The sequence below is a fragment of the Salvia hispanica genome, chromosome 3 (genome assembly GCF_029641045.1).
Source record: "Salvia hispanica isolate PSC_SH4W2 chromosome 3, Shi_PSC_v1, whole genome shotgun sequence".
Classification (NCBI taxonomy): domain Eukaryota; kingdom Viridiplantae; phylum Streptophyta; class Magnoliopsida; order Lamiales; family Lamiaceae; genus Salvia; species Salvia hispanica.
In genome coordinates this window covers 54,658,865-54,685,782 of record NC_142694.1, presented here as the reverse complement: position 1 = coordinate 54,685,782, position 26,918 = coordinate 54,658,865, and the positions used below count along the sequence as shown (strand labels likewise).

At 35.8% G+C, this 26,918-nt stretch overlaps 3 protein-coding genes across 6 annotated transcripts; 1 reads left to right on the top strand and 2 right to left on the bottom strand.

Moving 5' to 3' along the window:
- Positions 1 to 722: 722 nt before the first annotated feature.
- LOC125211665 (homeobox protein HD1-like) lies at positions 723 to 4,700 on the bottom strand. The gene is made up of 5 exons (XM_048111556.2): positions 4,056 to 4,700; positions 3,749 to 3,869; positions 1,400 to 1,590; positions 1,190 to 1,321; positions 723 to 1,109 (listed from the first exon to the last, which is right to left on the bottom strand). The coding sequence occupies exons 1-5, from the start codon at positions 4,362 to 4,364 to the stop codon at positions 969 to 971; spliced, it is 894 nt and encodes a 297-aa protein (XP_047967513.1). The 5' UTR covers positions 4,365 to 4,700; the 3' UTR covers positions 723 to 968.
- An 8,727-nt stretch (positions 4,701 to 13,427) lies between these two features.
- On the bottom strand, positions 13,428 to 23,483 carry LOC125212465 (uncharacterized). Of its 4 annotated transcripts, none has more exons than XR_007174679.2 (12): positions 23,254 to 23,483; positions 22,613 to 22,731; positions 22,349 to 22,455; positions 22,137 to 22,224; positions 20,137 to 21,064; positions 19,921 to 19,975; positions 19,756 to 19,837; positions 18,522 to 18,602; positions 17,433 to 17,537; positions 17,312 to 17,361; positions 14,650 to 14,759; positions 13,428 to 13,826 (listed from the first exon to the last, which is right to left on the bottom strand). XR_007174679.2 is itself a non-coding variant. In XM_048112648.2 (12 exons), the coding sequence occupies exons 1-12, from the start codon at positions 23,399 to 23,401 to the stop codon at positions 13,746 to 13,748; spliced, it is 1,959 nt and encodes a 652-aa protein (XP_047968605.1). In that variant the 5' UTR covers positions 23,402 to 23,483; the 3' UTR covers positions 13,428 to 13,745. The 4 variants fall into 4 exon arrangements, 3 of the variants coding, with proteins under 3 accessions (XP_047968605.1, XP_088922923.1, XP_088922924.1); XM_048112648.2 differs by having other exon boundaries at positions 14,650 to 14,764; XM_089066797.1 differs by lacking the exon at positions 13,428 to 13,826 and having other exon boundaries at positions 14,650 to 14,764; positions 17,441 to 17,537.
- A 1,455-nt stretch (positions 23,484 to 24,938) lies between these two features.
- On the top strand, positions 24,939 to 26,918 carry LOC125217062 (protein STAY-GREEN homolog, chloroplastic-like). Its single transcript, XM_048118887.2, has 4 exons — positions 24,939 to 25,366; positions 25,449 to 25,619; positions 26,023 to 26,190; positions 26,293 to 26,918. The coding sequence occupies exons 1-4, from the start codon at positions 25,247 to 25,249 to the stop codon at positions 26,647 to 26,649; spliced, it is 816 nt and encodes a 271-aa protein (XP_047974844.1). The 5' UTR covers positions 24,939 to 25,246; the 3' UTR covers positions 26,650 to 26,918.

Here is a 26,918-nt window from a genome sequence, read left to right as displayed (position 1 = left end):
TATCTGATTTTTTCATCAAAATTTTTTGCATCGATTTCAAACTGTCTCATTTTTTAAAAGTCATTTCTTTCCCTGACTCGCTCTATTATTAATGGTATGAACTCCAAATTCAACAAATGGAAGTATATATAATTATGTGAAATAATGGTAATAATTTAGTTGCAACTTACACACTTAATGACCCACGCCAACGCTTATTGATTGGAGAGAATATTTTACTGTATTAATTAAGTTGTGCTTCTTAAGTGGAGAGAAATATTTTCTAATTGAATTGTGTAGTACTAGTACTAACTTAAAATGCGTGATTTTTGTAATATGTATTGTGACAAACAGCTCGATTTTTCAATTCAAATAAATAGATGTTAGTAATAGACTTAATAATATTGGACCCAGCATATACAATATTAATTTCAATCTTTCTAAGAATTCCTAGCTTAGCCCATGAACAAATTAGGCTACTGTCACAACCGTTTTAGGGAGCGAAAATCGCCCCCTACAAACAGAGGCACATAAATGTTCTCCAACCATATTTAGGAAAATTCTCTCATTTCATTTTCATCTTTATCCATAAAAATCATATCACTCTTTTTAATTCGTCATTTTATTATCACATCAATATCTAAAGATAATACTACTTAATTCATTATTCTTGATGCAATTGATGGATTATCTATTTCTAACACCCATGAACAAATGCAAAGGACAGAAACAAACAACAAAACTAAGATAACATCACACGATGAATTATTACTCAGTTATTTTGAGGGGTTCACAGAAGTGAATCTGTTAGCAGGTTTCAACCTTACAAAATCTACAAACATACATACATAATATAGATATATGTATTCGAGACTCGGACAACCTAAGATATATCTATGATTTAGCTAATCATCAGTCAGCAGATCTTGCCTTGCCTTGTAAACATATCATATACGGCCAGCAGGCTTAAGCAGCTCTCAGCTCCTCGTCTACCTCTTCCTCTTGGACTTGAGAGACGTAGCTGACTGCGAATTGCTGTGCCAGTTTCGCTTCCTTTGGTTGATGAACCAATTATTTATCTGCTTCAGCTGCAGACCCGTCTTCTCCACTAGCTTTGCCTTGTCGTCCTCCTGCATAGCATAAGCATATCACACCACCATCGCGTTTAAACTTCTAAACAACGCCTTTTTTAAGGAGTTAAGAGACTTACAGTGGGATAAGGCCACTTAGAGTGTTGCTGCCACCAATTTTTGAGCACAGTGGTTGTGTCACCTGGCAACTTCCCTGCCCTTCTCTTCCTTAGTATTTCCTCTCTCACGTCTTCGATTCTTGATTTGAATCCCTGCAAATTAATTCACTTCCTTAAGATGATCCTATTTGCTAGTACAACAATTGAAGCATAACAAGGAAAAGGTTTCACCTGTTTTAGCTCAATTTTGAGTTCTTGCCTTACTCGCTCCATCAAAGTTCTCTCAGACTCAGTGGGAAGCAACGGGCCGAAGCCCATGAGGTCGTGCCCTTCGCCTCCGGATTGGTCCAAAGAGAAGTCCATTTGGAGTTCATCCTCATCATCAGACATGGTTGCACCACTTCCCTCTCCAAGTGCTGCCCCTGTTCATTTTGAAACAACAACGGAACGTATTGGTCTATCTCTATAGATATCAGTTTCTACTAATGCAGAATAACATCATGCCAAATGCAAACAGAGTTTCAATCATGCATATGCAACATATTTTCTTCTGGTTTTGTAGTTGGAATATTAACAATCAACTGAAAAATTCAACAAGAATCCACATGATGCATGCATGATATTGAGTTCCATTATTTTGATGGATTTTTATATGTACAATTTGAGGGTGCTTAATTTGAGAATGATATGTAGATTGATTATCGTAGGACTGAGTATATGAAAAATAAGATGGTCAAGTGAGTTTACAATTAAGCAATTCATCAATGTAAATACTACTAATAGAATGTATCAACTTATAAGTGTTGGGTTATACTAAAAAAAAAAGCAATCTTTATTGATTGTTGGAAATCAAGTACAAAATTGAAAGTGGCAAGCATGAACATTCTTGCAAGACAAGGTATAACTTTGAGGAATGTGTTTTGTAAATTTATTTTAAGAAATGAACAATAATAAACAAAAGATTGGAAAACTTTATTATAGTTTAGTGGTTCCCAACCACCTTTTCTATCTAGTGTTCTCGAGAGTGGAAAATATGAAAAATCTTAGCATATCAATATCTAATTAATAATAGTAAAATATCATAAATTGGATGGAAAATTGGCTGTTTGGATTTTTTTTTTCATTAATGAAAAAAGTGGGAAAATGGTGCAAATATATGTTTTCAAAAAAACGAACCGTGAGAGTTCCCACATGAGATGAAACCACAGGGCGTGTTTTATATAATTGACTGAATACAACGATAATTGAACCTCAATTGTTTGTGAAGCTTTAATATTTGTCTTTTCTATTGACCAAACTATTTTATAAATGATCAATAATTGCTATTGAATTATGGTGTCTTTCATTAGCATGGAAAAACATGAGGCAAGCTCGTCAACCGTAATATCTTGTCTAGTTGAAAATTTAATGCACAACTCATAAGAAGTAGTTGGTAAATATATCATCATATCACCACGCAGAGAATTGGTAGATATAAAAACATATGTATGTAATAATTAGAAGGCAGGAAAGTTAGATGGCTTCATCATTTATTTCAAAGTGTTTTTTTTGCCGGCCAATGATTTATAAATATTCCATATTTCACGTATTAACCTTTCTTTCTAAAATCTTTGAGAACTAATAGCATGTCAAATGGTGATGTGTGTTTGAATTTTTGCAGAGTTCATGTTATTTACATTAGTAAAATGCATCATAACAAATTTAATGTTTCACCAAATACTACTACCAACGAAGCACAATATAGTTAGCACATATACATCAAGAACTAGAGAAAAATAGAGAGGTGATATATAGATACATAAATAAAGATTATTAATCTACTACATGATTTGACCATGTACTTGTCCAATTATTCAATCATATTTATTGACAATCAAGTATATATCTCAAAGTAAACGCTACTCAACAAAATGGGTATTTGAGAGACGAAGTTGTCTTCTACTACCACCCAAGGTAGTTGGGATTTTAAATCAAAGGTTCTAGTTGATTCAAACTACAATTATATATAGCAATGCAACAATAGCAAGCAATATAGAAAGGTATTCAAATGCATCCTAATCGGTTGTTAGTGGGAAATATAATTGTTTAATTGTGTGTTACTTTGATTGTCAATTTGTTGTGCAATTCCTTCAACACTCAAACCCCACCTATAATCTCTTCCTAACAAAATAAACTACTCTTCCGATAGAGAGCACTCCAACCACCTCTTGTTGTACGGTCTCACTATCTTACAAAATACCCCAAATCACTTTCTTATCCTCTTGCCTACCAAATGAATCAGGCCATCCATAATAATTAATTATATCTACAAATATTAATTCAAGCTCAAGTGGGATTAGTGTAGATATTCTTACATATGCGTAAATATCAAAACTAAATTTACATGGATGGAGACTTATCTAGGGTTAAATAGCCATAACTTTTTGAATAATTCTTTGGATCATATATAGCACAATGATAAATAACAATAAATTACGTATGTTTCTTATACTCTACTCTTTTCTAACCCCATAATTTAGATAAAATATATTTAGATGGTGCTCATAAGATAAGATATAGAGAGGGAAAGGTGAATGATACCAGTGAGAGATTGCAGATTCTGTTCAATTTCACGGCAGGCCATGACTGCTTCCACAGCATGGACTCTGACATGCTGCTGCAGCTGCTCTCTAAATGAGCACAAAACTAACAAATACTGTGCCTGTTTTCACACAAAATAAACACACCCAAACAGGAAAGACAAAATAAAAGTCGAATCTTTACACAAAATACTGATTAATCATTGAAAAGAGCGAAAACCCACGAAAGATCGCAGATATTCAACAAAGCCCACGATGGAAAACAAGAAGAAATCAAAAGGAAAAAGGAGAAAACTGAAAAAACCTACCAAGAAATTGTCAAGCTCCTGCCTTTCATGGGGGGAGAAAGAGTGGGCGTGATTCTGAGCGTAAGAGCGCAAGATGTGGTGAGACTGAGAGAGCTGCGCGTCGATAAGTGGAAGCTGATCGATCGGCGTGGCGACGCGGAGGCATGCCACGTGTGCCGACAGCAGCTGCTCGTAGAGTGGGTGTGTGGCGATCTCCGCCTTGAGCTGGTGGTTCACCTCCGCCGGAGCCGCCGACATCGACACATCATTCATCCCTCCAATTGGGCCCGAACCCATCATGCTCATGCCTTGTTCTTGCATATTTTGCATAAAGATCGAACCTTTTTTTATGGGAGTGTGCGTGTGTGTGTGTGTGTGTTTTATATATATGGATATATGTAAATAAGTGTATGGTCCCTTTTGCCGTATGATACGGTGAGAGAGAAGAGAAATAATTTTGTGAGGAAATCAAAGCTATGAAAAAGAAGAGAAAGAGGATTTGAAAGGTGATGTTGAGGTTTGAAGTGATGTGGTGAGGACCACTTGGAAAAGGGTTTCTTGTTCACACAAGCAAAGCCTTCATCTGCTGATGTGATATTTATTCACTGATCTCCTCAGACTTGTTCAGATGTTACACAATTATGTATATATATTTAAAAAAGAGAGAGGGCAGTTTAATTTGTTGATATTGATGGGAGAGAGAGGGAGGCCTTATATTGGGATCAGAGGCACAAAACTTTCTGCACCTACTCAGCAGAGATGCAGATGTTACACATATAGAGCAAAAGACATTTTACTGATGGGAGAAAAAAATTCAATTTTGTCACTTTTTGTTGCCTTTTTTAATCTTTTGCTGTGAGTAGAGAGAAATATATAGAGAAGTTGGAGATGAAGAAAGAGGTGTGGAATGCCAGAAGAGGAGAGAGAGAGATGTGAGATGTCAGATAAAGATATCAATGATAAAGATGCATCAATGGCCTCCCTCCCAAAACAATTTTCATTTTGTGTGTTAAATCTAATTATTATTTACTATGTAAGAACATTTATGTGCAAGCAATAATAGTTCTCAATACTTTGACATGTTTGGTATGGAGAGTTATGGCCGTCAATTATATTCAATTTTAAATGTATAATTGAGATTAGGTTGTATTTTCTTTTCAATAACACCCATGTGCAAAATATCATACTACACATTGAATGTTTGAATGGTATCTGCAACACATACTTAATAAAGGTACCTCAAAAACGGTTTATATTGGTCACCACTTGCATCTGGAATAACGAATTCATTTATTTCATCATTAAAACTTAAAAAAATAGTAAATATGTATAATTTGCATAAGAAGAAGCAAAGTGCAATTTAGCATAAAATATCTAGTTAGAGACAATTGGTGTGATGTCAGAGCAGATGCTTAGACGTGAAACAAGTACTGTCTAGGACTGAATCAGGTGATATAGTCGATAATTTAAAATTAAATCGGCTAACTATTGTTTCTGATAGGGACATCTCATTTGATAATTAATTGGTGCAGAAGTCGTTTTAATACAAATATACTAAAGTAGAATAGTCTATTTAAACCCAATTTACTGTAGAAGAAAAATAAGGAGTAATTATTTTGTACACAAATAGAAGAAGGAAAGTGAAAAACTGGTCATTGAAAATAGCATTTTCCATCCCATATATAGTGCCAATGTATTTTCAAAGAAATCTGCAGTTACTTTTTAACCTGTGAGGGCCATAAATACCCAAGCATTAATACGTGTATGAAAAGGCCTTCAACTTTTCATTGAATATGCGCACGAGCTACAAATAAAGATAACCTTCGATTTATTTACAATTTGTCAAAAAAAAAAAAACTACTAGTTTAACTATGAATCTTAAAAAGTTAACTAAAAATGACGCAAGAAACATAAGTATGGTTTAGAATTTTTATTAGTTAATAGAGTAGTAATTTGAGTCAAATTTCTATAGGGCTTAGAGCACTCCCAATGGAGGTGGCGAATTCTCGGCGATAAATCGCCGATTATCGCCGAATTATCGCCGGCCATTGTGGCGAAGTCGGCGATAATTCGGCGATAATGTTACCGTTGCTTCGCCGAGTGGCGATTTATCGCCGGATTATCGCCGAGCGATCGCCGGCCACTGTGGGCGACGCTCGGCGATAATCGGCGATTTTTAAAATTTTTTTTTTTTTTTTTGGCCGAACGGCTATTTTATCCCACCCCTATAAATATTTCATCCTCTTCCTCCATTCATCACCCACAAACTTCATTCACACAAATTTTCAATCTTTTTTCTCTCCATCTTTATTAAATGAGTTCTGATTCATCGTCTCGTGCTCAGTCCGACGAGGAAATATCACATTCTTCTTCCGAAGAAGAGGTACCTCCCGCTCCCACCGGATGGGATGTAGCGGGTTTCGCCAACAACCCAATCAACAACTATATCTCCCGCTGCATACAAAGCGAGATCGCTCGAATGCAGCAGCCACCCCCCCAACGGCCAATCCGCCGGCGGCGCCGATACATCCCTCGCAACCACACTGGTGCGCACGATCGGCTGTTCGCCGATTATTTCGCGGAGGAACCACGTTATCCGGCAGATGTATTTCGTCGCCGGTTCAGAATGCGCCGCTCCCTCTTCCTGCGCATTGTTAATGCGTTGTCCGCGCGTTACCCCGAGTTCCGGCTCCAGCGAGACGCAGCAGGGAAGCCCGGACTATCGCCCCTACAGAAATGCACTGTTGCCATCCGGCAGTTGGCATATGGAGGGTCCGCCGACATGTTCGATGAGTATCTGCAATGCGGCGAGACGACTGGCAACGAGTGCCTGAAGAATTTCTGTCAGGGCGTGCGAGAGATATTTGGGGAGCACTACCTTCGCTCGCCGGACGCAGCTGACTGCCAGTTCCTACTGGATTGGCACTGGAGGACCCACGGCTTTCCGGGGATGCTCGGCAGCATCGACTGTATGCACTGGCAGTGGAAGAACTGCCCAACCGCGTGGCGAGGCCAGTTTACTACCGGCTACAAAGGTACGCATCCCACCATCATTCTTGAAGCCGTTGCCGACCAACGGCTTTGGATTTGGCATGCTTATTTTGGTATAGCCGGGTCGAACAACGACCTAAATGTTCTCAATTCCTCGCCCCTTTTCAACGAGCGGATCAACGGATTAGGCCCCTCCATCGAATTCACGGCCAATGGCAATGTGCATAACATGGGGTACTACCTGGCTGACGGCATCTATCCGCAATGGCCCGTGTTTCTGAAGACGATCAGATGCCCACTCGGAGATAGAAGAAGGTATTTTGCCCGAGCGCAAGAGTCTGCGCGCAAGGATGTGGAGAGGGCATTTGGGGTGCTCCAATCGCGATTTGCACTGGTAAAGGGTCCGACGCGCTTTTTCTACCAGGGGGATATTGCCGATATCATGTATGCGTGCATCATCATGCATAACATGATCATCGAAGATGAACACGAAGGCGTCCTCGACGTCACCAACGACCCAAGTGTTGCATCATCGAGTCACGGTGTCTCAACCGAGTCCGCCCGCCAGGGTGTACCGCACAACGAACATGAACGGTTCCAGGCGTTCATGGACATACACCAGAAGGAGGCCCATCAAGCACTACAACACGATATCATCGAAGAATTGTGGGCAAATAGAAACCGCGCCCACCGCCCTTGAATTTTTTTTTCTTTGAATTTTTTTTTTGATTTTTTATTTCCATTCGTGTACTTTTTTTTTTTTTAATTTTCTTCGTTGTAATGTGTACCCGTGTTTAATACAACGAACTTTATTACTATTTATTTGATTTATCTTTATAAATTAAATAAGCTAGCTTTATTATATATAAAAATAAAACAATTAAATTAGTGATGATGTAAAAATGAAATGTTGAGTTAGGGAGAAATAAGGGAGAAATAAGGGAGAAACCATTGTAGGGGTTGGCTAAAAACTGGGGATAAAATGTGATGCTGATGTGGCGCTGATGTGGCAGGAGTTAGGGAGAAATAAGGGAGAAATAAGGGAACTCCATTGGGAGTGCTCTTATATGCTAGTATGTGTCAGTGCGATAAATGTGTAAAGCTGCATACACAAAATTGTTTACCAAGACCAAAATCACTAGATCACCACCAACCCTAAACTGCACACAAAAAGATTTTCGAAATTGTTTTTTGGCGGAAAAACAATTAAATCACGTAAAACAACAAATATCAAACACAAGGCAAAAATACTACTGATTGACAAATTAACCCCGAAACAGAAAATTAATGAACAAACCAGATTAAAATCGCACAAACTACATGTACCTTTCTGAAGCCTTAAGAGAAGGTAGTCTGTCAATGCACAACTAAACTCAACATTAGTGTGATGTTGTCCGCTTTGGGCTCTCATGATTTGATATTGAGACATTTTTCGAAAAGATCTCATCCTAATGGAGTTGGGGTAAATGGAGTATAGGAGTATTATTTTTGCAACTTTACATTCTCTCCTATTGCTATTGAGATGATTTGCACCCAACATATATCAAATTTTTACCATATCATAATTGCAGAAAAAAAGAAGAGAAAAAGTAATGAAAATATATTTGCAATTGTAATTTGCTGAATATGTCCAAATCACTAAATATTTACTCGTGAAATCTTGGGATGAAGTATAAGTTCAATTAAATAAAACATGAATAATATAATTTGATCATTGCTTCTAAGATATGTTCTATATTGAAGTCCTTAGGCTTGAGTGGTGGACAAGGTGGAAGCACTTTCACTCCTCATTTCAAGCAAGAGATACATACACTGCAACAACATTAATCATCCAATTTTTTATAGTTTCATATACTCCACATTGTAAGAACTTAATTTGTTGTTGGTGCAGAACATTAAGGTGTCAGAGGAGAGGGTGCATTGTGACATATGCACTCTTTTAGATTCCAATAGGGTACATTGTACAGAGCAAGTTATGGAGAAGTAGTAAAATTTCAAAAGTCAACATAAAAACAAGGGTATTGAATTTGCAGTTTACAACATAAAATCTCACCTTTAAATTCTCTGCAGATACGGAGGGGAGACGACAACAGTAAACAGTCACGTTACTTATTTTTTCTTATCATGAAATTGGAAAACCATAATGAATTTTTTGTGTTTGGAATACATGTATGTTTCAAAATCGCATAGTCATGTTTTGGGGTCAAATTGAGAGATTTATGATGTGATTATGATATTGTGACTTAATTAATTATAATTAAATTTTAAATTGATTAAAGTAGATTAAAGAAATGGCTCTTTGGTCGGAGCCCATGTGACAATTAAAGTGTAAGAGTATCATCTTTGACATCCAAGGTATTTCGCTAGTTTTCTTCTACTTAATATCAGAATATGCATTGATACCATTACTCCATTAATGGTGAATTCAATTGCAAAATTAGATCAAACGTCGGAAATGAATAATGCAATAAGTAAGTTATTTATGCCTATTATGTTCAACTAAATTATAATTTTAACTTTTATTTTGGTTACATATCATTTGAGGATGGCATGAATTGACCCTAAAAATTTGTCAGTTTTGATAGTTAAATTGCAAATAATAATTACATAATGATGATACATAGTACATGTATAACTATGAGATAAATTTAATAGTTAGATCGCCACAAGATATGTCTAGCCAATCACAATTGCATAAATTACTTTTCCGTTTTCTCCTTTATTCTTCTTTTTTGCTATTGGAATTGACTAAACACAACAAGTATATCTACATCAAAATTCGTTAATAAACCTCACTTTTTCCCCATGGTTGAATCACTAGACTTTTACTCTAACCATGATGGTCTCTGAATAAGGAATTTTAATGACGGATTCTAGAGATATATCTACATCAGAATTCGTAAATAAACCTCTTTTTTTTAGTATATTTAGCTTGGATCTAAACGTGTAAATGCTAATTTAATTTACACGAAAAATGAAATTAACATGAAAAGTGATAAAGGTGGAGACGACAAACCAGCATTCAACAAAAGATCATCGTTTTGTATGGTCTACTACTATTTACATTTTCATCCATGTTGGTACCTTTTTGTCGTCGTCACTCACAATAAGTAAACATTAATTTAACTGGAAATAACTCACGTGGGACACATTTTCACCAGAAAATAAAATATAGTACTTCTACAAACAAACACTATAAGTTTTAATCTTTTCTGAAACCTACATATAAATTTTCTGTTTGACGTTATTTATTAGGATGTGAAATTTAACACTAATTGTTTGGTTTGAAACATCTTGTACTTACACACGTACTTGTGTTGAGTATTACATCATGTGATATTTTTCCTAGTAATTTAGAAGAGATGTTTGCAGTGTTGCACATAATTAAATGTGTCCAAATAGGTAGAATCATTTGTTTATTTATCATCAAAAAAATTGTTTTTGTTAAGAGCGAATTGATTTAAAGGGGAAAAAAGTGTGTGGACAATGAAATAAATATTGTGATATAAGAAAGTGAGGTGAGAGGTGCTATCAATGATGGTGGCACCTCCAACTTTCGGTTTCTCGCCAATACATTAGACTTCCTACCAAACAATATATGCGTAATTAGTGTAGACTTTATGGGGTCCATCTCATTTTCAAAAACAAAATTAAATATTTCACCAATAATAATATCATAATACTAACCAAATTATGAGAAAGAGTTATATGAATTTTACAAAATGGTAAATTCTTGTAATTGTACTAGTATAATTTATGCAAAATTTATAATTCATTGTTACAAACTTATGAGAGTTTAAAATTGTATGAAATCCAAGTAAACGTATAAGTCTTTTTAATTCCTAAAGTCTAATTTTTTCATTTTTAAAAAAAAATTTGGTTTGACTTGCTTGTGATGTTAGTACTACCTTTCTAATTTTGAATTGTACGTACGTATATTAATTTACACAACTAACTATTTCAGCGATGCCCATATTGCATTATTGTGGTCGCCCCATGATTAGACTATCTGCCGTTGTCTTTCTTTATTTAATTTTTGGAGCTTAATAATTTCGGAATTATTTTGATATTGCTCTGGGACTTGTGTGTATGATTTCTTGGGTAATGTGTTGTGTAATTCCTCGTAGGGCTATAGGGTTTAATCGAACGTTGGGGAACTCCACTATCATGCTGGACAAATTCAAGAAGTTGTGTAATTGTAGTATGATGGATCAACCTTATTTTTTGTGGCTTAAGGATGGCTTATGCTTGGTGATTTATCCGTTAGGCTTGTGTGAATCTCTTTTGAATTTTAATGTGAACTTTTGAAGCTGCATGCGATGCGAATTGAATTTCTTTTCTGTATAGCTGTATAAATAATGAAGGGATGAGATGGTTAAAAGATGAGTATGAGATAGAATTGCAGATGACATAATCATTCTAAACTTAGTTGGTTAATATATATATATATTTTTATTATAATTGATAACGTATCAATAAAATTAAAACATTATAATAAATAAATATTGATATAAATATAAATGTAAACGTGAGATTCCAATTTAGTCTTTTTAAGTTTTTATTAGGACTAGGTCAACTAATTAGCCTACCTTTTTTATGTCGAGTCAAACTTAATAAAAGTCTAATAATAATAATAATTGTCATGGTATAGATTGAATTGAAGAACTCATTTCAAAAGATAAGTTATTAGGAGAGGGAGTTTATTTGTTCTATAGACCTAACATTAATTGTCCTTCACAATCGATATTTTGGAACATTAGAGAGTATAACTTTATGCAAATCGAATGAACAAAAGATCATAAACGACACGAGGAGATTACGTGGTTCGATAACAATTGACCTTCCCTCACGACCAGTCATTATTGATCACAATTGGTTCTTTGCTAGGTGACATCACCATTCCATGAGCCACTACTCTAGGTTCTCATTGATCACTACATTGGTCACAACTGATTCTTTGTCAGACCACCACTCCAAGTCGAATCCTAAACACTCTTGTTGGTCACAACCATATTGGTTACAATTCTCTCTGCATGCAATCACTCCTAGTCATTTGAGCTCTCAATGGGAACAAAAGAATTCATTCCAAAAGATAACATACTAGGAGAAAGAGTTCATTTGGTCAACAAACGTCAAATGCATATAAGTTGTCTCACAACCAATATGGTACATTAGAGTCTATATCATTCCACTAACATAGTAATACTCTATATGTTCCTTAAAAATAGTCCAATTCTATTTTTAGCAATTTATTCTCTTTAATTAGGTTTGACATCATTCTCCACTAACACTGTAATTATTTTTTTTTTTTCTGTTATATTTTATCAATTATGCATTAAAATTTGTGTCATTCCAAATATATAGTATTTTATAGGAACGAGGGTTATATAAATTGATTCAACTTGTCACTTTTGTTTTGTGTAATAAAATCTTTCCGAGCTCCTATATATTAGATTTATTATCAAATCGGGTTCTACTACACGATTAATAATACTAGCAATCCTTGTAGACTAATTAACACCGCCCAAAATATATAGTTGCAAAAAAGCTCACATTTTCAAATATATTGAAGCATGGCATAGTTAGCTATGCATTCTCAGTGTTATCTACATGAGCAGTTAAGCGTAAAACATAATACTGATACTACAACATTTCACAATTTATTATTTAGATCTATCTAAGTTATAATGTGACTTATTCTTCTAAGGAATGACTAAAATATAGTACTAGTACAATTATGTAATTATGAATCCGCCAATCATTCTACAATATAGAAAATGGATATCATGTTCGTATTATATAATCAACAGAAAATAGCTAGCAAATAAATCCAGTTACAAAATTACTTGAAGACAGATTTTTTTACCTATACTGGAAGCATGTTTTTCAATATACAAACCAACATATTAGACGGTTAGGATCATACAATTCCACCACGCTCAAGCTTGGTGATTTCTGCGGCAAGAAACTGCTAAAATGGGCTCTTTGGAGCTCCTCACATGCTCCCGGCCTCCACACGAAGCCGTGAAGTACATTAGCGAAGTGGCAGCCTTCACTCTCCGTGAAGAGAACCTCAAATTCTTCGCGAACCACGCTCGCCAATGGAGAGAAGAAAGCTGGCCTGATGAGCTGACGAGGCATGATAGTTATATCTGTACGGAGTAGAGAATGAAGGAGACGACGATGCCACCTCTGACTGTGCTTCCACAGAGAGGAAGGCACCTCTAATTACTAAGTAGGAGACTTGCTGCAAAACCAAGAGGAATTAGCCATATAGGCTCAGGCTGGGGAGTTCACCTCCCAAAATCCAAAGTTATTAAAGCCTAATGAGCCTATTTTCTAGCATCATTTTATCTGTGTAACGAATAGTAATAGCACTAGAATATATTGTGAAACATGATATTTAGGAGAAAAAAAGATCCAGCAAATTTTTGGTCAGTCCTTTGAACAATAGTATAATTGTGTACGTATCTGAAATATACAGAAGTTGAGCTTTAAACCACCTTCAAAATCCTTAAGAATCCATTAGCATATGGATCTTTATGACTAAACTGAGAAAATCAATGGCTGCAAATTTATGAGTTCAAATTTACAGCAGAGATTTACAAAAATGGAATTTCTGATTAGCTTTACACACATGGGGCTATGAACCAGGTAAGCTGCACACACAAGAGATAGTTGTAGCATTCACATAACTTGACTGAAACCAGCTTAAAGTATTCACATGATGGCACACTTCTCTTTCGATTTGGACTCCTGCTTAGTTGAGGAAGGCGTGTGTTTCCCGCTGTTGTGTGAAACCTGCAATGATATGGAGGTTAGAACAATACTTCCGCTATCAACTATTCAAAGTGTAAAACAATGCTCCATATTGATTGGATGGTGACTAGGATAGAAAGCCTCAACATAGACATGCTAGTATTTTGAAATTGAGTACAAAGCAAGTTGGATAGGTGATGCAGAAAGTGCCTCATCCGTTACTTATGATTCAAAAAGTAGCGGAACAAACACAAACGCAGGTAAGAAGGAAATTTCCTAGATTCTCTATTGAATACATGAAGAATTGGAGAAGGAAAAACAAAACCTAGCTTTTCATTTTATCAAAATCAAACCATAGAATACATAAAGAAATCTCTGTATAGACAAACTAAACAAGCCAAGCCCGTAAACTGAATCAAAAGACATAAATAACCCTAAACTAAAAGTAATCATCTTTTGGATAGGGTCATAAGTTTAGCTAAGTTCCATACAAATCAAACTATCAACCTGGCAGATCCTTAAGTTGGGCAGTGGAGATTAGTCAGAGATTGGGAGACAGATGATTATGGCAGTTAATAGTCAATATGACCCCCTTTGGTTAAGAAAGTTTATATACTAGCCTAAATAATTTAACATTATGGTTTTCCACCCATAGTTATCCCATATCAGAGAATCAAATCTAATAAAAGGAACTACTTGCTACAGGGAAGAATCTTCAAACAGTAAACTATGGTTACTATTGAGTTGTGCAATATTTCAACAAAACTTCACTGAATATCACAGAATTATCATTTAGATGTGGATGAACCAATTCCAGAAAATATGAGATCAATGCACAGCACATTGATTGCTTCAAAACAACTACCTGAGGATCCGTGGCCAGCCCTGAATCACTAGCAACAGTGGAGTGTACTGATCGCTGAGGTTGTTGTTGCTCAAATTCCTGTTGTTGAAGAGCTATTGCCAATTGCAAATCTGAACTGCCAAACATAAAAATAGCATAAAGTCATTCATACAACATCAGAAATCAGAAATAGAATAATGAGATGATACATGTAGGCTAAAGATAGAAAAACGTTGAAGGAAATTATATTAAGTAATGGCATGACAGCAGTAATTATCTTAATTGCTGCATGGAGTGGTGCTGAGTAATGGAGCATCAGTTACTGATTAGTCGGAAATAAATGTGATATAATATATTAGAATACTACTCCCTCCGTCCACCATTAGGAGTCTCATTTATGGGCGGCACGGGTTTTAAAGAAATGTTAAGAAAAGTGGGTGAAAAAAAGTTAGTGGAATAGGGTCCTATTTGTATATATTAGTTTTAAATGAAATGTGAGTGGAATGAGAAGTGTAATGTGAGACCCAATTACCATTTATGGTAAAAGTGAACCGGGACTCCTATTCGCGGACGGACTAAAATGAAAAAACGGGACTCCTATTCGCGGACAGAGGGAGTATTATTTACGTTTCTTTTAGTTATTGTTATAACTAATTGCTAGAGTCTTGGTAAACCTAATTTGCATGGGCTTGGGTTCATTACCATTAGTAGTTTCGTTGCTAGGTTTTCAGATTATTATAAGTACTTTGAAACAGCACTCTTTAAGTTGTAGAGTTTCTTCAAGTTTGTTTCAGTTTCATCGTTTCTTCTCACACAAACCCCCTTAACTCTTTCAATTTGTGAGATGGGCGCGGTATTGAATAACCAAGTGGAAGAGATAGAGAATGATGTTGAAGATTTGAAGGGCCTTATCGCGGAGGTTCAAGCAAACCAGGCAGTGCTCGATGCCAACGTTCGCGCCATATTGGCAAAGCTGTCGATCAGTGAAGCTTCTTTCAACGGCAATGATTCCGGGGGAGAGAACTTGCGGGAACATAAAACTTCGCCGCCGCAGAAGATAGATTTGCCCACTTTCGATCGCTCCAATGCCGAGGCGTGGCTCATCCGAGCTGAGCAGTTTTTTCTGGTGCACGAAATACCAGTGACAAACAGGGTGAAGTATGCCCTGGGAGCCATGTCGGGGCCAGCGGTTGCATGGATGCTATTGTTGTTGCGTCTACATCCCCAGCTTACCTGGCAACAATTCAAGCAGGAGATATTGGTGCGTTTTGGCAATGTGTCTGCCTTCAATGAGTATGAGGCTCTTAAGAATACCACACAAACCAGCAGCCTGGAGCAATATATATCTGCATTCGAAAGTAAAATGGCACGGCTTAAGGAATTTTCAGAAGCGGAATGTGTGGCGTACTTTTTAGCAGGATTGAAGAATTCATTGCGTGCCCAGATGCATCCGATGATCAATAAATATTCAGTGGCAATCGAGGAGGCCCGGAAAGTGGCCCGCGCCACACAGCCTAACGTGTATACATCATATCCTGGTGTGTATACATCATATCCTGGTGTGTATACACCATATCCTGATGTGTATGCACCATATCCTAATGTGTGCACCATATCCTAATATGTATGCACCATATCAGATGTGGATTGCGTCAATGCCAGCAGCATAGAGTCAGGTCTATAGTCTTTAGTTTATGTTTCTCGTGTCATGTTATTTTAGTTTATATTTTCAAAGAGAGTCTAGTAGGATTAGTTTATGATTCATTGTTGAGTAGGAGTCTATGGTTGGTAATAAATACTATATGGAGGTTAGAAAGAGAGTGTCAGAGTCTTGAGTTGTAGCAGGCCTCTTTGGAGGACTGAAGTTGCTGAATTTAGTTTGTTAAATTCCTGTTTCAGTTTGTCAAAAATTGATCATCTGGTATGCAATATATTTCCTGTTATTCATTCCATCGAATAGTCTGTGTACAACATATTCATTCAGTATTTTTGCTGTCCTGATCGACTTCTAACACATCCACCCTTGTCCTACCCACGACCAAACCTTGCCACCAGTTTTTCCCTGTCCGCCTTTAACTGGCCACAATTCTACACTGACATCCCAGCATACAGCCTCAAGACAGATGCCGAGGACATCTTCTCCCACCTAAATGCAGACTGCCATTTGAGGATACGAGCACGGCAATGGACGTACCTGGTGAGCAGCCGGCATCTAGAGCCTTGAGGACAAGGCTGTTAGTGCGGAGGGAAGGAGCAATTGATAGCATGTGGTGCATAAGTGAATTAGTCAGATTATGATTTATAAACTAAGTTCTTTTTACTATTGTTATTAATGTTGGATTTTTGTTAGTAGGCGAAGCCAATTTGCATGTGGATCCGTAAATAGGGCTTCATTGCTATGTTTTCAGTATCACAGATTGAGTATCTTGGGACATACTGTAGTGGCCTCTTTTGATGGGGCATTTTTTCTCAATTTCATCTCACCTTCCCACATACCTTAACACTACCAAAATGATATGAAAATACATGTCAAACTAGATACCATCCGATTCTCAAGTACTACTGATTTAACTAATATTAGTACTATCTTTCTAGTGATGTGTAACAGACGGAATCATTTCATCTGTTCCTATCAGTAAGCTGAACAAAATAAGCTAGCTATCAATAAAGTTAGAAAAATTACTTGATATTGGAATTTGATTGAGCTACACTATCAATGCTAGCTATATAGTCCTGCAAAACAAAGTTGTGGCTTAGTGTAGTAGTCATACATTTCATAAACCAGAAATACGAGAACTACATACAGCCGTACTGGACATGGCATTCTGCTCATCCCAGGTCACGTTGGAAGGATCATCCATCTTGAAATCCTTAAAGTTTCCCATCACGTACACAGTATCACCATTCACCTAGTCGAAGGAGAGAATTACAAGATCTAAATCACAAAAAGCAGACCTGAAAACCAAATGATGTCCTCTATACAAGAGTAAAGCCCATTTAATAGCCAGAGTGTATTTATGTATGTTTTTGGATACATTTCTCGAGACTACATTAAATTAGAGAGAGGGAGAGGGAGACAAGAATATACAATAAAAGAAATGCATATCCACCTATAAGAGTCTACACTTCATCTTAACAGCCTCTGGTTGTAATCTATCGTGGAAGTTCCAATATTAACATTATCAGAATAAAAATTTGCTTACTATTATGGAGAGAATTAACACACTTCCGAACAGTCATGAATCTCTGAACTTAATAAAAGGTATATTACCATTTGTCAAGTTACAACTTGATTGTGGGGAAATTTGAAAAATAAAACTGCTGATAACCTTTCAACAATTTTTCAAAAATGTCACTGGATCAAAATTCCAACATTCGGTTTCTGACTTGGCATGTCAGAGCCCCTCATGTAAATCCATTTTTAAAATTGGATACACATTTATACATAGATTCCAGCGTGCCAAATAAACTTTCATGACATTTTATAAAATTACTGCATAATAATCCTTGTTATACCTGTGATATTCCCATGAGTACCATAAATTACGTCAAACAGCTGAACCGTATACTCGATATTCTGTCTACTTAAGCTGAGACAGTTATATCTAAAACATGCCCTCGTAAAAAATATCAATACATTCTGGAGAACACCTGAAACAGCCTAGATGTTATCTAATTTCCATAACTGCATCAAGAGTGCTCCCTAATCACACCCATGATGTCAAATTTAGAAAGGCGGAGGAAGTAATTTTATTCCACCAATAGATTATCTTCTTAGGGACTTTGATTGTCCAAGCACGATAATCACTTACATGCTTTTATATTATCCACTGAAATGAGACCATCAACTGTAAAATAATTCAATTAAAATATACACTAGACAAGATTCTTACCTCATTAAGTTTTTCCCATACTAAATCTGGCTGATTTATGTAACCTTGGTCTGTTGCCAATATATACAAGTCACCTTCATACTGCAAACAACCAAATATTAGCTTCAAAGCCAACACCAAAATAGCAAGACTCATTGTTAGTACTATTCTAAACCCAATGGAAAAAAGTGGAAAAAGAGAAACTACATATTTTAAACCTCAAAAGAAATGGGAAAAAAATTAAAATAGGAATTTTCGGATCACTTACTTAAGGAAAATTTCAATTTTGGGGGTTAACTTGAAAAGAAGGTTCCATAAAAGGGAACTATTTTTTGTATTCTATAAATGGAAAAACGCCAATCTCATTGGTGTTCTTAAAGATTGGCGTTTTTCCATTTATAGAATACAAAAAATGAGATTGGCGTATTTAAGTTTAACATAGTTCATCAAAAAACGTGAATGTTGAGTTTGCCCAAGTGGTTTGGTCGATGGTCCTAGGTGTTGTGTGATAGGCTTCAGCCTGAGTTCGAAGTCTTTATTTTTTTACGAAATATGTTAAATTTAAACACGTCACTTTAAAAATGACAATGAGATTGGCGTATTTCCATTTATAGAATATAGAAAAAATGGTTCCCTTTTATGGAACCTTCTTTTTTTAAATGACTCCATCATCCGGTCCCCATTAAATGTCTCATATTTCCTTATTTGGACTATCCACAATAAATGTCTCATTTCACTTTTACTATTTATACTAAGTGGACCTCACATTTTACTAACTCATTCTACTCACGATTATTAAAAAACTAATATATAAAAGTAAGGTCCACATTCTACTAACTTTTTTCACCCACTTTCACAGAGTCAAACAATTTCTTAAAACTCGCACCGGTCAAATATGTGATATTTAATGGGGACCGAAGGGAGTGACCCCAAAATCGAAATTTTTCCCTTACTTAAAGCATCAGAAGTCTGAAATCATGTGTATGCAAATACATGCACTAGATGATCCCCTCGCTAGGGTCAATGCATGACCTGGGATCCCTTATCTTAATTCAAAAGGTTCACGGATTTAGTAAATTCTCGTCCAATTGAAATTAGCTATAAAGACTAACCAACCATATTTTGCCTTCGGTGAGTTTCCACGCAAGTGAGGAATAACACTAAGTAGACAAGTAAGCTACTCCTAACTCCTAAGAGATGCCAGTATGATTGCCAATAGAGAAAATATAAAATGTAGGCATCATAACATACTAACCTTAAACATAGTATTGAAGTGATTATTTCTGAAAAAAACACACAGCTCACGTTCCTTCACTTTATCTAGTAAGCAAAATAGGCTGCAAAGACAACCAACACTCAAATCCTTTGGAAGCCATAAAAGCCAAGAAAGAACCACACAGCAGAATTTCATTAAACTTACCCATAAATAGTCAACTGACTAGCACTGTTCTTCATGAAGTTCCTGATTAGTTCTCCTAATACGTACAATAGGGTAGATAAATTCATTAGCAAGAATGTACTGCACATGAAAACAAATATATAAAGTAACAAGGCAGATTCTAGCTTTATCCTCAATGGAAACAGTTAAAAGAATTAATCAATAAAAAAATATATGTCATTCACTCAGAGACTTAACCTTGTGTGATAGATATTCTCTCCGTAGAGTCACCCTCATTAACACAACCACTATCCCCTTGTTTGGCAAGAACCATCTCACCCTCATAAATGGGCTCTTGATTTTGACAGACTGCAGTTCCTGATTCCATTATACACTCTTCCCCTTCGTACATGGGTTCACTGACATCAATACCTGAATTGAGGACAGGACTAAAGGTGTCATGTACTGTGCCACTTGATGAACCTAAATCTGCAGAAGCAGTCAACAAGCTTGGTAATTCTCCAGCTGTACAATCATTTGTGCAATTACTTTGTTCATCCTGGTCTGAAGTGGAAGTGAATTTATTTTCAACATGTTCACAGGCATACAAACATTCACTATTCCTGGGTTCATCAAGACAGTGACTAGAAGATGAAGGAACTTCTTCTAAAGAGAGAGTTCCATCAGCATGTTTACTATTCCTGGGTTCATCAACTGCACTTCCACAAGATCTTTTAAATTCATCATCATGTACAAAATTGTCGCTGTCATTAGAAATTAATGCCCCATCCTTTACAGTTTCACCAGAAACATGATTTCCCACTGGTTCTGAACATATCAACACTTCAGACTTCCCCATATGTTCACTATCAGTATCTACAGCTAAACTGGCCATTGCTGAACTAAGCATTTCAGTCTCTGATAACTTCAAGACTCTCAAGACTTCTCCTTCTTCTTCCATATCTCCCTTTTTCATACTTCGGGGTGAATCAGTGAAGGATTGGCTTCTTGAAAGACTAGGAGAAGGAATTCCAAGAACTGCAGTTGTCGCAGCAACAAAATCTACACTATCTTCTTCTAGATTCTCATTCTCTTCACACTCCATAGCTTGTGTTTCCAAAGAAACAAGCTCACTCATGAGAGAGTTATATGATTTTGAGCCAATAGCATCAGCAGTTTCAATATCCTGAAACACAGAAACAATCCAAAACATAAGTAGATGATCTTGAGATATGTAGAAGATTGATTGGAAAGTTTATCTATCTTAGTGTGACACATCCTGATATTTCTTATCCTTTAAGTGTGGTGAGAAAATTATATGTCATTACTAGCTTTTGATCACTCGAGGGTGGTAGAGCAGATTCTGTGCTACTTAAAGGGAGTGTGGCATGGAATCCCATATAGTGACCATGGTCTTAATAAGATTGATTTCATTTACTTAAAGGCATAAAGGGAGAACCTGGTGTGGAATAGGTTGTTGTGACCATGGTCATTATAAGATTGGATGTTTCTTAGATGCTGATTAGGTAGGGCCAAATGAATATCAAAGATCCACTTCATAATATTGTCTTTCTCTGGAGGTAATTTGATTTTGTGGAAAAGCAAGAAATAAAATGAGATTTCATGCTCAAGAACTAAGTAAGAAAAGCAAGCTATGACCAAATCTGTGCAAAATAGAATGGATACATCAATTTCTCAGTAAAGTGGGTTTGACATTCATAAGCTAAGTTGTAGTGTGACAATCAGATTGTTCTTCAAATTGCATGTAACCTGATCTTTTTATGAGCAAACAAAACATATTGAGGTTGATATTAAGTTTGTTCATAAGAAGATTCAACAATGAATGATTTCTAGTGAGGAACAATGGGGAGACAGTCTCACAAAGGCTCTGGATGGGGTTAAAGCTGATCATCTATTATCTTTGTAACAAGCTAGGGATGATTAATATCCATGCTCCTAGTTTGAGAGGGACTGTAAGAATTGTGCATACGGTAAATTTATATTGGGTTTTTTAAATCATACAATTGATCGAAAATGTAGATGTTTGTATGTGATGAAAAGAAGCATTCAATATGCAATTCTCAAATAAATTTTCAGTCTCTTGAGACACCCTCTAACTAATGCTTTGGTAATATGTCATTTAGGGACTACGAGACTGAATCCCACGATTTTACTCCGGCGTGATCATACACACAGTGCCCAAAATAAAAACATTAGAAACTGAAAATTCTTGCAGTGATAAGCCAAAAATTTGAAACCTGTGGATCAACAATCCATCCATGGTAAAGTGGGATATCCAGTAAATCAAATATTGCACATTCTGGAGTGAACTCAAAATCATCATTTCTGAAAATTCAGACATACATTTATCAGAATATATCTAGCAACATGTGATTATATATTAGTAGTGTTAACCTCTGAGATATGAAAAATGAAAACCAGAAAACTATTAACAAGAAACCTAATCCACCTTCTGAATTTTATGTTCACATCAATGCCAGTTGTGAGCCTAGGAAGTAAATCAATAGCATCAGTAATATTCTGCTGCTGATTCTTAACATAGCCAGCATCTTTGTTCTGTCACAACTCACAACATTAACAAACTCAAGTTAGCTGAGATCAAAACAGGTCCGGTTTCGAAGAAATATGGGATCGTATGCAAAGGAAGATCATATTGTATGAACAATGCAACCTAATCTATTGATGAAAAAGGAGTGGACAAGAAAGAAATTACATCAATTTTACTGTTCGAATTAATCAACCGGTCAGCAACCAGAGACAGCAATTTATCCTGTGAAACCTCTGGCGTATCCAGACTCAAACTCAAACTGTTCTTTAGGGAGAGAACATTACCTATTACAAAAATACATTAAATGAGTTAGTAGGAGAGAAACTGCAGTCAACTAAGGTGACAATTGCATAAAAATCAGAACGGTTGTCACGATGGCATCAGTGCATTTGGTTGAATAACAAAACTCATAGAGCTATATCACTATCAAATGTAAATACAAAACCCCAGCCACTATGAAATTGTTACTAGAAGCCTACAAGAAACTCAGTGCAGATTCAGATCACTAAGAAGACAGCTACAGTTAATCGAATTTGTTTCCTCTATATAGCCTAAAAATTTCACTACACACAATTGATATAGCAATGCCTTGAAATTGTTACTGATACTCTTTATATCACTTTCTCCAATGTGATATTGAAGAGCAATATCTACACTTTAAACATTCCATTGGTCAAAAACTCTCTTCAGTCTGTGTTACATTCACATTATATCACCAAAGAAATTGAACCATCTCAGATTCGTCCGAAAATGTTGAATTTGTGGCATGAATAAAGAAAGGGCTAGATGTAGAAAGAAGGGCGTACATATAGAGAGGAGAGGGCAGGGGCCATTATTGTTTTGGAGAATGATGGGAGCTGTTCGGTCGAAGAATTCAATGACTTTGGTCTTGTACACAATCTCATCCAGCGGCGTGGCGGAGGTGGATGGTGGCAATGTAGAAGAAGAATCCATATGGAAATGCTTCTGAATCTTGAACAAGTCTTCTTTTTGTGTGTAATAAAAACAAATGTCGAATTGCAGGAAAATAGAGGGCTTGCCTTGCTCTCTCTTCTCCCGGGAAACTAAAATGGAAAGAATATTCCATACTTAAATATTCCATTATGAACATAATTATTCTTAAAATGTATCTAATGTTCTATATGTTTCAAGAGGGGCGTGTTATATTGCTAACTATTTAAATTGCTAATTCTGCTAACTCATCAATATAGTGTATTAAAAATATCAATACGGTGACATCAATATGTCAACGCATAATATCAACACATTATATTGAAGTTCAACAAAATTATTTGTTGACATTTTAATGTCATCGTGCTGACATTTTCAATACACTGCGTTGATGAGTTAGCAAGTTAGCAACTTAAGAAAGTTAGCAATTGATTACACCCCTATTTCAAGAGATGTCATATTTTTTTGGATCTTTATAATTTGAATCATTTTTTTTATAAAAAAATATTATTCATTCTCGTACTTTATTTCTTTTTACTCATTTCTCTAATTCAATCTTTAAACATCTGTTGCGCCTATAAAAAAACGTCTCAACTATCTTGAGAGTCGTGACTAAAAAAGTACCTTCATTATTCAATTAATTTTTGTCTATTTCTTTTTAGTTCTTTTCCTTTTTTGGAGATGGATAGTGAGATTTCTTTTGATTTGTCAAAACTCCTTAATAATCTATCCATCCCATAAAAATAAGAATACTTTTAATTTTTTTGCATCCCATAAATATATCTCATTTATATTTATGGAAAATTTTATCAAACTCATTATCCATATATATATCAACTTATTATAATTTATAATACAGGTAAATTTTCATAAAATTAATATATTAATTTTTTTAGAAAACGTAGATTGCGGTCATTTGTATTACTACTAAATATTGGAAACACAAAATATGATTAATATTCTACTTAAGAAGCAATTATGACTACACTACCGACTAACTAATTACATGTACAAGAAAAATAGTGTATATCCAAACTTGCATATGTAAGCAAACGAACTCTATAGTTTAAACCACAGCACCCCTATAAAACATACTGATAGCGATAATATTTGTCAAAACATACTGATAATAGTATTTGTTTTAATATGTTACACCTCTGTCTTTACTAATATTCCAATTCTAATAGCACCATTTTCTCCCAAAGTAAACCATAAAGACTCAAATTTTTTGACCAAATATAAAATAAAGATAATGCTGAAAATTTATTTCTGACTAAATATAACACAAAAATAATTCTTAAATTTTATTTGTTCTTTGCTCATTGGAATGTGATTTTGACCAAATGTGAAATAAAGATAACTACTGAATTTTAATTTGTTGTGTCTCGCCGATTTCCACAGTCCAGAGCCATTTATTTTAAGAAAATTGAAATAGTGCCAAAATAGGCATGAATATTTACGTGGTTTAGTAATATCCATCCAAGCATTTAGGCACTAATTGAGCAAGAGGTTTAAGAGTAGAAGCAACCCCCAACCGCTATTGACACGATCCCCCTTCGCTCAAAACTTCCATTTCTCTTTCTCACACAACACACCCACTATGAATGCCAAACTTCCAAGTTTTCCAAACATTTTGGCATCCAAACAAAGCTAAAAACACCGAATCACAGACCAAGAAAAAGAAAAAAAGTGGGAAACATTCCCCAAAAAGCAACCTCCTGATTTTTTGGCCTTCATTTATTCCCCACTCTTCTCTTACTCAAAACACAAGTCTCCATTAATTAAACTATCAAAATTGAATCTTTGAAACACCCTTTTCTCATTTTCTGAATTTTTTATTTCAATTAGATGGGAAGCATGGCAGCTGCGTTGCTCCTCCCATCAAAATCTCCATTAACAGATGAAAGAAACGCTTTATTTCTGCACAGAACAAGAAGGAGAGACAGAAAGAGTCAATCCATCTTCCCTGTAAGTTTTTTCAAATTTTATTTATATGGTGGCTTTAATTAATTGTAAACTGAATCATATAGTTTGTGTGATGATCGGTTAGGTTGCAAGATTATTTGGGCCTGCAATATTTGAGGCATCAAAGCTCAAAGTTCTGTTTTTAGGGGCTGAGAAAAAGCATCCAGGAAAGCATCCAAGAACATACACACTTACACACAGTGACATCACTTCCAAGCTCACTCTAGCCATCTCTCAAACCATTAACAATTCTCAGGTAATTATTATATTTAATTTTCTTTTTATTCATCTTTTTTAATAATTTTTGAGCGGTCGGTCCATCTTTGAAGATGGATGATGACTGGATCTTCTAGATTTTTCTTTTTAAATGATATGACGCGTCTATTTTTGGCTTACTTATTTATGATGATCATCATAAATAGTTGCCCAATTTCACTAAAATTTATGAGCGAGACATCTTATACTTATACAAGACGCAACGAAAAATGATCCAACTCAAATTGACTTGCACTACAAATTAAATATGTGAATTCAATCAAATTTGGACGGACCTATAAAAAAAAATTTATTTTGTATTTTAAGGTTACTATAAGAATCAATTAAATAGTATATGTATAATAGTTAGATTGGTGGAATGAATATGTAAATTGTGGATGCAGTTGCAAGGATGGTACAACAAGTTACAAAGAGATGAAGTGGTGGCGGAGTGGAAGAAAATCAAAGGGAAGATGTCTCTCCACGTCCATTGTCACATTAGTGGTGGTCACTTCCTCTTAGACCTTTTCTCCAGGCTCAGATACTTCATTTTTTGCAAAGAACTTCCTGTGGTAATTAGTTAATAACAACAATATAGCTCTATCATCATAATTCATAGTACATATGCTGATAAATCTCATATAACAAAGTATAAATATATCATGAATAATTAGGTGTTGAAGGCTTTTGTGCATGGAGATGAGGACTTGTTCAAAAACTACCCGGAGCTACAAGAGTCTTTGGTTTGGGTGTATTTCCACTCCAACATTCCGGAATTCAACAAGGTCGAGTGCTGGGGCCCACTCAGGGACGCATCGGCCCCCTCCCACGGCGGGGATGCTTTATTTCAGGGCAATGATTATGGGTCGGGTTTCGATACCCTACAGCCTTGCCAAGAGGACTGCTCTTGTTGTTTTCCACCGATGAGCTTGATTCCATGGCCCCAGCATGCCCAAGTCATCGACGATCTTGCTGCCCCTTCTGAATCGCTCGATGCCGCGCAAACTTATCCATCCGGTGGTTCTTCGTGACTATGCTTGTTTTAATTAAAACTGTTGTGTGAATTATACATATGCAAATTGCATCTCTAGACTAGTGGCTCTATGTATATCATTATGTGTGTAGAGGCCTCCATGATGTTTTAGGGTTAAAAACTATTAGTACATAATGTGGTACCAAAAGCCAATTGGCGTACGTATTGATTGCGCAAATTGTTGGGTGTGAAAAAAAAAATTGTAATTTTAGGTTTAAGGCCGTGTTAGTTGGTTTGGAATGAAGAAAATATATATTGGTTGTGTAA

Excerpts from the sequence above, each read along its gene's own strand:
- LOC125212465 (XM_048112648.2), bottom strand. The coding sequence starts at position 23,401 with ATGGATTCTTCTTCTACATTGCCACCATCCACCTCCGCCACGCCGCTG. Across the intron at positions 22,225-22,348 it reads GTGAACATAAAATTCAGAAG|AAATGATGATTTTGAGTTCA; the intron begins GTGGATTAGGTT and ends CTGAATTTTCAG. Across the intron at positions 17,362-17,432 it reads ATGCCATGTCCAGTACGGCT|GACTATATAGCTAGCATTGA; the intron begins GTATGTAGTTCT and ends TTTGTTTTGCAG.
- LOC125211665 (XM_048111556.2), bottom strand. The coding sequence starts at position 4,364 with ATGCAAAATATGCAAGAACAAGGCATGAGCATGATGGGTTCGGGCCCA. Across the intron at positions 3,870-4,055 it reads AGGAGCTTGACAATTTCTTG|GCACAGTATTTGTTAGTTTT; the intron begins GTAGGTTTTTTC and ends GTGTGAAAACAG. Across the intron at positions 1,110-1,189 it reads CTAAGTGGCCTTATCCCACT|GAGGACGACAAGGCAAAGCT; the intron begins GTAAGTCTCTTA and ends TATGCTATGCAG.
- LOC125217062 (XM_048118887.2), top strand. The coding sequence starts at position 25,247 with ATGGGAAGCATGGCAGCTGCGTTGCTCCTCCCATCAAAATCTCCATTA. Across the intron at positions 25,367-25,448 it reads AGAGTCAATCCATCTTCCCT|GTTGCAAGATTATTTGGGCC; the intron begins GTAAGTTTTTTC and ends ATGATCGGTTAG. Across the intron at positions 26,191-26,292 it reads TTTGCAAAGAACTTCCTGTG|GTGTTGAAGGCTTTTGTGCA; the intron begins GTAATTAGTTAA and ends ATGAATAATTAG.